Raw genomic sequence first — 9,292 nt, 5'->3', positions numbered from 1 at the left:
ATTTTATAATATCTTCAAATTTATATTTCATTCAAATATAAAAACATTTTTTTTCTCAAAACCACATAAAATCGCATTATAACATCGATAGACCCAAAATATGAAATGAAAGATTAGAATCAAAATGTACATCGCTGCATTGCGCGAGTACCCTTCTAGTATTATTAAACCGAAAAAAATAATAATTAAGTATTTTATTAGAACTCAATGATTATTCTAATTTTTTTTTTGATTTTTTATATTTAAAAAAAAAGATTATATCATCTATTTGATTATATTTATTTGCAGTTAGTTACATAAATTCAAACACGAAACTTTAATAGGTTGTACTTATGCACAATTTGCTTATAATATTGAATTTTAAGTAATATACATTAATAAACAGTACTTCATGCATAAAAAATAGTTTTCATGAATTTTGTCAAATACTTTATAATATGGTATAGAAATATAGCTTGGATATTTTTTTCTTTTAATTTTAAAAAAAATTAGATTTATCTCAGTTATTCTTTTCGTTTTAAAGATTACAGTTTTAATTATATTATTAAAATATTCAATACAATTAATAAAATAATATTTTCTCTTCCTTAAACATATAATTTTAATATTTCCCACCGATAAAAAGAATAAAAAGATTTCCATATTTAAAGAATTTCATACTTTCTTTTCTACTTTCTCCATTTTGAAGAAAATTTTGAAAACTTTGTTGAATAAAAAATCTTCAAAACACCCATTTTGAAGAATTTACTGGAATAACTCTTACAACCAGTGTTATAACTTTTAGCAGGGTTTATGTAAGATTCTGTTCTTTACACAACAACTCTATAAAATTAATCTGTTGAATGGTTGGATATTATGATTTTCAAAAAATTTAATCGTTATTGTAAGATTGAGTTAAGAGGCCTTCGGGTTTAAATTCCATAAATACAGAGTAAGAATCTTTTAAGAATTATGTTTATATCTGATCTGCATTAATTAAATGATTTGTATTTAAATCTCTTTCATCATATTTATTAATAAAATACTTAAAAGTTTATTCTATCCTAAAAAAAAAATCATATAAACCTTGTTAACAATATATACATTTTCAGATACCATAAATATTAAAAACAATCATTTTTTCAGATACCATATAAAATCAAAAATAAAAACTAAACAATAAAATGAAACAGATATATCAAAGAAATACTTGCATTTTACAAAAAAAAATACTTATATTTAAAAAAGATTATTAATGAAATTTATTTTAATTAAACATAAAGAATATTCTGTCACTGATTTTTCAAATTAAAAAATAAAAAATATTTAAAAAGATTATTGATTAAATTTATTTTAATTAAATTAAAAGAAGTTCCGTTAGTGATTTTCCAAATTAAAGAAGTAGAAAATAATTTGATTAAATTACTGACGGATACGATAAAATTGACTAAATACATAACTAATTAAAATCTGTCGCTAGTGTTTATTGGTATATATGCATGAATTACTTACATCTAATTAATGGCTAATTTGACTACGGTTATGTGCTCTAACACAGCAACATGTTAATAAACATGAAAGATCGTGCTTGAATCTTGTCGGTCATATCATTTCACCGACGAATTATCGACGAATTTTAATTAATTATGTATTTAGTTTAATTTTATCGTTAGTCTGTCGGTAATTTAATCAGATTATTTTTCTATTTTTTTAATTTGAAAAATCGTCAAAAAATATATTTTATTTTTAATTAAAAATAAATTTCATATGTAATCCTTTTTAAATCTTCTTTTATTTTTTTAATTTAAAAAATCACAAACAAAATATATTTTATTTTTAATTAAAATAAATGTAATCAATAATCTTTTTTAAATGTAAGTATTTTTTTATAAATGTAAGTATCTTTTTGATATATTTGTTTCATTTTATAGATGTAAACATTTTTTTTCTCAAAAAATATGTAGGGACTTAATCATTCAAAATATGAAAGTCTATTAGTTTTTTGTTCAAATTTTTTCCATTACTTTATCACATTAACCAGTTATATAGATCATAAGAATGTATTTAATAGGTTTTAGAAAGTCCAAAGAGTTATTTAACATGTTTTGGACTGTCCAATGATTTATTTGTTCCAAAAAATTGTCCAAGGTTTTAATCATTCCAAACACTAAAGTCCATTGAGTTTTTTTAAACTTTTTCCTTTTTTTACAACTTATTTAATTTAATTTTTTATTATAATTTAATTTAAGTCTAATAACGAAGTAATTTATTTTTGGCTTAACAATATAATTTTTATAAAAATCATTTAGAACTCAATTATTATTCTTATTATATTTTAGATTTTTTATATTTAAAATGAGATGTTTATCCTATATTTTATTATGTTTATCCACAGTTAGTTACACAAATTCAAACATGGAGCTTTAATAATCGATACTTACGTATAATTTACTTGTAATCTTGAATTTTAAGTAATATATATTAATAAACAGTACTCCATCCATAAAAAATAATTTTTAAAAGTTGTTGTTAAATCCTTTATAATATAATATAAATAAACAAAATTTTCAATTACAAGATGACTTTTTAAATATTTAATTAATTATAAACCACAATATTTAATTATATTTTAATATCAATTTTTAGATCAAAAAGCATTTAATTTTGTTTTATATTTAGAAATATCTTAAAAGGCGAATAATTTCCTTATTAGTAATTAATATTAAAATAAAAAAAAGCATTTAATTTTGTTTTATATATGAGGTTTTAAAAGGCAAATAATTTGGTTATAAGTAATTAATATTAAAATATTTGGTGGTATTAATTGTTGGAGGATGATAGTCAAGTTTTAAATGTGCAATTAATAATTATTGGTAAGTTTATGGGAGAGATTTTATACATATAATTTTCAATTTATTATTATAAAATATTATATTATATTATTATAAAATATATTAAAAAAATTGGACAATAATAGGTTTAATTCACAAAATCAAGCATTTTTGGATGGATGCAGAATGCTATACACACGGCCATCTGTATGTATATGTAGAGAGAGAAAATTGATGGAGTGAGAGAGAGAGAGAAGTAGCAGAGGTTTTGAGCTTAGCTGCAGTCAACGTGCCCCACCGTACCGGATCTTTGACAACCCTCTTCACGATCACCGGACAGCCTTATTTGCCGGTCACGATCTCTACCGGCGGCAAAGATCACAAGCTTCCTCCTTTTGATGTTGATTCTCATCCGCATTTCATGAATGTCAGAGGGTTTTGAGACTCTGCAACACAAACTCTCTTTCTCTCTCTAGATTCATCGTTTTCTCTCTCTAGAAACTTTATGTAGTTCCTTTTTTTTACCTCCATTTTTTTATTCTCAAATCTTTCTCTCTCTCTCTCTCTCTCTCTCTTTCGTCAACCGTAGGAACTGAAACAAAGGTTAGAGAGAGAAAAAAAAGGATTGCTGTTTCCTGGTTTCTTTCTCTGCAGAATCGAGATTACCAGAGGTTTTTGTGATCAATTGAAGGTATGAGCATTGAGTATCCCTAATTTCACTACTCAATTTCGCATTGCCATTTCTGTTTGTAAAATGTCAATGCGCATGAAGAAAGAGGTTTGTGGTGTTGAAAGATGATAGCCATGGGGAGTAGGTTTGTTGTATTATTGTTGTTGTTGTTGTCGTTGTTGCTTCAGAGTACATTGGAACAACGACAACCACCACCCGCCGTGGCCAGATTTAGGGCAGAACGTGCAGCTCTGCTCCAGCTTAGATCATCGCTAGGGTTAAGATCAAAGCAATGGCCTTTAAAATCCAACCCATGTTTAAATTGGGTCGGAATCTTGTGTCAAAATGGTAGTGTTATTGGGATCAATATTTCAGGGTTTAAGAGAACTCGAATTGGGAGAAGAAACCCTCAATTTTCAGTCGATGCTCTTGCCAATTTAACCAATTTGGTTTCATTTAATGCTTCAAGATTCACTCTTCCTGGTTCAATTCCTGATGGGTTAGGGCTTCAACTTCAAACCCTTCAAGTTCTTGATCTTAGGTTTTGTCAAATCTCTGGTGCTATTCCTTTTACTTTTGGGAATTTATCTAATCTCAATCAATTGTATTTATCTGATAACTCCCTTACTGGTACTATTCCATCTAGTTTGGGTCAGTTATTCCGCCTTTCGCTTCTTGATTTATCCAGAAATTCGCTCACCGGGTTAATCCCTGCATCTTTTGGATCTCTACTCAATCTTACTTCCCTTGATATGTCTTCAAATTACTTATCTGGGGTCATTCCTGAAGCTTTTGGGAACCTACCAAATCTTCGGTTCTTGAATCTTTCTGGTAACAGTCTTTCTTCTCCCATACCCACCCAGTTGGGCAACATTACTAGCTTGGTTGTTCTTGATCTGAGTTCCAATACTTTTTCTGGAACGCTTCCATCAGAATTCGCGAGATTAAGGAACTTGCAGAGATTAATTATCGGGAACAATCTGTTTTTGGGTAATTTGTCAGGTGACTTGTTTTCTCCTAGAAATGAGTTGCAATTTCTAGTTGTGGATCACAATAACTTCACTGGCAATCTCCCTGATGCATTATGGTCACTTCCTAATTTGAGCTTTCTTGATGCATCTGATAATAATTTTACGGGATTTCTACCAAATCTTAGTTTGAATGCTAATGTCACGTCTGCGGTGTTCAATCTCTCGCATAATATGTTTTATGGAGGCTTCACATCTGTTCTGAGGAGGTTTAGTTCCGTGGATCTTTCCTACAATTACTTGCAAGGCACGGTTCCAGATTACGCTCGTGGGATTGCGTCTTTAAATAGAAACTGCCTCCGGAACTCCACGACTCAGAGGAGTGTGCGAGAATGTGCGACATTTTATTCCAAGATGAATTTGCCGTTTGACAATTTTGGATTTCCAAATGGAACTATTCCGCCTCCTAGAAGTGGGCATAAAAGCAACAGACGAGTGATCATATTAGCAGCAGTCTTGGGTGGTGTTGGGCTCATTGTCCTCCTTGCGATTGTGGTGATACTGGTGATTGTATGCTGCCGAAGGAGACGTACAACTACTCAAAGAGGAACTGGGGTGGGACCTGCACCACCAGCCGCTGCCGGCCCACCGCCGATGGGAGTGTCTTTGGATCTTTCAAGTTTGGGAGAAGCATTCACTTATCAGCAGATTCTTGCAGCCACCCGTGACTTCAGTGAAGCAAATCTCATAAAAAATGGCCATTCTGGTGATCTTTTTAGGGGTGTTCTTGAGGGTGGGATACCCGTAGTCATTAAAAGATTTGACGTGCGTTCGGGAGCAAAGGATAGTTACATGCTAGAGTTAGATTTATTCAGCAAAATATCTCATCCCCGATTGGTGCCCCTTTTGGGACATTGTTTGGAGAACGAGAATGGGAAGTTTCTCATTTACAAGTACATGCCGAATGGCGATTTGTCGAGTTCGTTGTACAGGAAGATGGATTCAGAGGACGATAGCTTACAGTCGTTGGATTGGATAACCAGATTGAAAATCGCACTAGGAGCCGCTGAAGGGCTCTCTTACCTGCATCATGAATGTAATCCACCCCTCGTTCACAGGTATGATTTTGACATCTATTACTGACTCGGAATTGCTAAAAATACGTTATTTTAATGGTAAAACCACAATTTAATGTATTTTATATAAGGCTACTTGCTAGTTGCTACAAGATATGGACATATGTGATACAAATAGAAAGAAATGCCATTTATGTATACGATATTGTTATCGATAGCCTCTTTTCTTGCTAAACGTGCGTTATATCTTTTTCATGAAGCTCTTGCCCTTGGATTATATCACGAAATCTTATCTAATGTTGTATTTTTCTGCTAAAATATGATATATCAGTCGTATTCTTGATAAGCTTTCTATCATTGAAGTTATATGTGTATATTGACGTAGTCTTAGAATCAAGATTCTGCATGCCGTATTTAAAATTGGGCTTACAGCCGGCCTCCTTTTTGTATCGTTCTGCAACTTCTGTGTGTTTTAAATTCTTGGTTTTTTTTTTTTTTTTAATTGAAGGGATGTTCAAGCTAGCAGCATACTTCTTGATGATAAATATGAAGTGCGGTTAGGGAGCCTAAGTGAGGTGTGCTCTCAAGAAGGGGACAGTCATTCAAATCGGTTCACCAGGTTGCTCAGATTACCGCAGTAAGTACTCAGATACCCCTTTTCATATTAAAATCAAGAAAAGCGTATTTATATACGAAATGAAAAACTTGCATGCTTAGGGTATAATTCCACATCAAGATTTCTAGCTTGAAAGTTATTGTTTCATGTTCTTATCAGAACTCAATCTCAATTTTGTGACGTTCTGACACACACACACACACTCTTCTGTCATTTTCACGTTAAGTAGAGGTCTAGTCTGCCTACATCCTACCCCTGTACCCCATCTTCAGGTGGGGTATACTAGGTTTGTTTAGTTCGGTTTGGTTTAGTATACCTACGTTGTATGCGTTGTTATTAGCTCCAGCTTTTGAGTGGCAACTTAAAGTAAGTTGGAGGACATCTCCCATTTTGGTTGCATATCGGGTCTATTGAATCGGATTTTAAGTAAATAGTAATATGATTATTATCAAATTGCCAAATCTGATCAATAAGATCTTGGTAAATAATGGTTTTGGCGAATTACGAGTGTCATGAAACTGAAAAAGAAGTGCAACCAATATGGATGAATGTTTCTAGGAACGTATAATAGAGTAAAGCGTGCAACTCTAAAGAACGTCCTTTTAGAATAGGGTAATATCGGATATTAACGGGTTAAAACTTGAAATAGAATCAGATTTCCAGCTTTCAAATTCAAGATTTCAAATCTGATTCGATCTCATGTTTCTGTATAAAATTATTATTATTAATACAAGTGCATGTCCTCCGGTCAATAGTAGCTCGATTTCTAGAGTCCATGCACATATACATACTGAAGAGCTCAGAACTAGAATTGCATAAATTTGGCTAGTTTGCAAGTGGGAATGTTACGAACAATAGACTTTTGCTGTAGATTTCGTGATTCGATCCAGCTTCTTTGACTTGCTTATCGGTTGGATTATTGTGGGCACGGTAGAATAAGAACATATAAGAATTAATAAACACGTGATTTCATCTCGGATGCATATCGGAACTATGAAAACGACCCTCTTGAAACCATGCTTATCTTGGACGTCACCTTCTTGAAGAAACCGTCTCTTTCAATGTGAGAAAGGTTTAGGGAGTCTCCATCTTTCACAGTTCCAAGGTGTTATTAGGAGGTCTAAATCTAAGTCAACAAATAGATTAAAATTTTAACACAAGGTCGTATTTGGGTTTTCGACTTTTCATCGGATATTAGGTTTTAAATTGGATACTGAATACATAAAATGAAGCCAAACGAACTCGGTAAATCCAATACAGATGGACACAAAATACATGTATACCAGTTGTTGACTACTGGCACCGCTTCAGTCGTGTAAACCTTGTTTAAAACATTAATTATACTAGTTGCTATTTTTATGCATCACGTAACCGTAGCTTTTAAGTACGTAGTTGTTTCCTAAAAGTCGATTTTAGTATATTATGGAGTCTTCACGGAAACAGCGTCTTTACCCTTTGTTTGCGTACATCCTTCCCCAGACCCTACCTCTGTATGGGATATACTAGTATTTAAATTAATAAACAATTGCACAACGAATTGTTCATATTTGAGGTTTTAACCAAAAGTTCCTCTTGGTTTTGTGCAGGACATCTGAACAAGGTGCTTCCGGTAAGTTTCTTGATCTGCTAGTTTCTTGGTTTTGTGCCATTTCATTTCATATGTCGAACGTGTTGCCATATTTGAAAACGTCTAGGAGTTTGCTCGTTTTGAGAGTCGGGTTTCCAATACATTTTGTAACATATCTACTGAGTTTTATCATCAGATGAATAGACCTTATTTGGTTTTCATTCCTACCCGTTGTGGTGATCAAACTAAATTGGAAACGCCATTAAACCCGAAATAAGTTTCGACAATGAAATGGGGACACAATTTTAGAAATATGTAATTATTACACTTTTTAATAAACTAAATGACAATTTTACCCATAATAATAGAGGAGTAATGGATTTATTCTATCTCGTAATTAAGGGTAGAATTGGAAAGTATGAAACTTATTTTTGAAAGATGACACTTATTTTGGGACGGATGGAGTACAGTAAAACTATGCATCATTTTCTTCAATTTGACGCACGAAAATTGTGACGCTGAAGTTCTCTGGTACCTTCGATTTTTAGGTGTAGCCACTGCGACGTGTGCTTATGACGTCTACTGCTTCGGGAAGGTCTTAATGGAGCTTGTAACGGGAAAGATGGGTATCAGTGCATCAAATGATCCAAACACAAAAGATTTATTGGAAGGGATGCTCCCGTATATCAACATATACGATAAAGAACTCGTTACAAACATCGTGGACCCATCTCTAATCATAGATGAAGATTTATTAGAAGAAGTGTGGGCCATGGCTGTCGTGGCTCGATCTTGCCTGAACCCAAAGCCCACAAGGCGGCCGCTCATGAGATACATACTCAAAGCTTTGGAAAACCCATTGAAGGTGGTAAGAGAAGAAAGCGGCAGCTCAGCGAGGCTACGAACGCCTTCCTCCAGGGGCTCATGGAATGCTGCGTTGTTCAGTAGCTGGCGGAATAGCTCAACGGACATGGCGGCAGGAGCAGCGGCAGCAGGGGCGGGACCAAGTAGTCTTAAGCAGTCGGGGACGACGAGGTCCCATTCACAGGGGAGTGGTCATAACGGTGGTGGAGATCATTCGTCGTCGAATAGAAAGCAATCGAAGGACGTGTTCCCTGAACCGTTGGATGTGCAAGATGAAGATAGATCGGACGATGAGTATTGAGTGGCAGAAAAGATTGATTCTTTGTTAATAACGCAGAAGCAGGTAAAAGCACCCCATTAGCACACCATGTATAATCCATGGCAGGTAAGTTATTGATGATGATACAGAAAAGAGAAAGAGAAGATGATTTGTTTTTCTTGATAGAGAAGAGACATAAATTGCATGTGGGTGCGATATACAGTCGATAGGAAACACCGGTTTAAAACCGCAAATTGACCTTTGTTTCGGACTTTTTCTTTCCTTCCGGTTTTGTTGTTTAAATTTCTTGGGGGTTTTTTTTGGGCTTGTTGTTTATGGTTTAAAGCAAGCGATTTTTTTGTTGTAAATTGTAATGGATTTTGTTGTGATCCGAAGCAAATTGAGATAATTAGCACTTCTTTGCTTTTAGGAGCCGTTTGAACAGGTTAACAAGGTGCATTT

The 9,292-nt window shown here is 33.2% G+C and overlaps 1 protein-coding gene across 1 annotated transcript; it reads left to right on the top strand.

The window, feature by feature from the left end:
• The first annotated feature begins 3,406 nt into the window (after positions 1-3,406).
• On the top strand, positions 3,407-9,200 carry LOC112507580 (probable LRR receptor-like serine/threonine-protein kinase At2g16250). Its single transcript, XM_025112225.1, has 4 exons — positions 3,407-5,566; positions 6,033-6,161; positions 7,727-7,749; positions 8,256-9,200. The coding sequence occupies exons 1-4, from the start codon at positions 3,606-3,608 to the stop codon at positions 8,870-8,872; spliced, it is 2,730 nt and encodes a 909-aa protein (XP_024967993.1). The 5' UTR covers positions 3,407-3,605; the 3' UTR covers positions 8,873-9,200.
• Positions 9,201-9,292: the final 92 nt, after the last annotated feature.

The sequence above is a fragment of the Cynara cardunculus genome (genome assembly GCF_001531365.2).
Source record: "Cynara cardunculus var. scolymus isolate 2C chromosome LG 2, CcrdV1, whole genome shotgun sequence".
In the NCBI taxonomy this organism is placed as follows: domain Eukaryota; kingdom Viridiplantae; phylum Streptophyta; class Magnoliopsida; order Asterales; family Asteraceae; genus Cynara; species Cynara cardunculus.
Note: the sequence above shows the minus strand (reverse complement) of the source record. Positions and strands in the feature narration are given on the sequence as shown.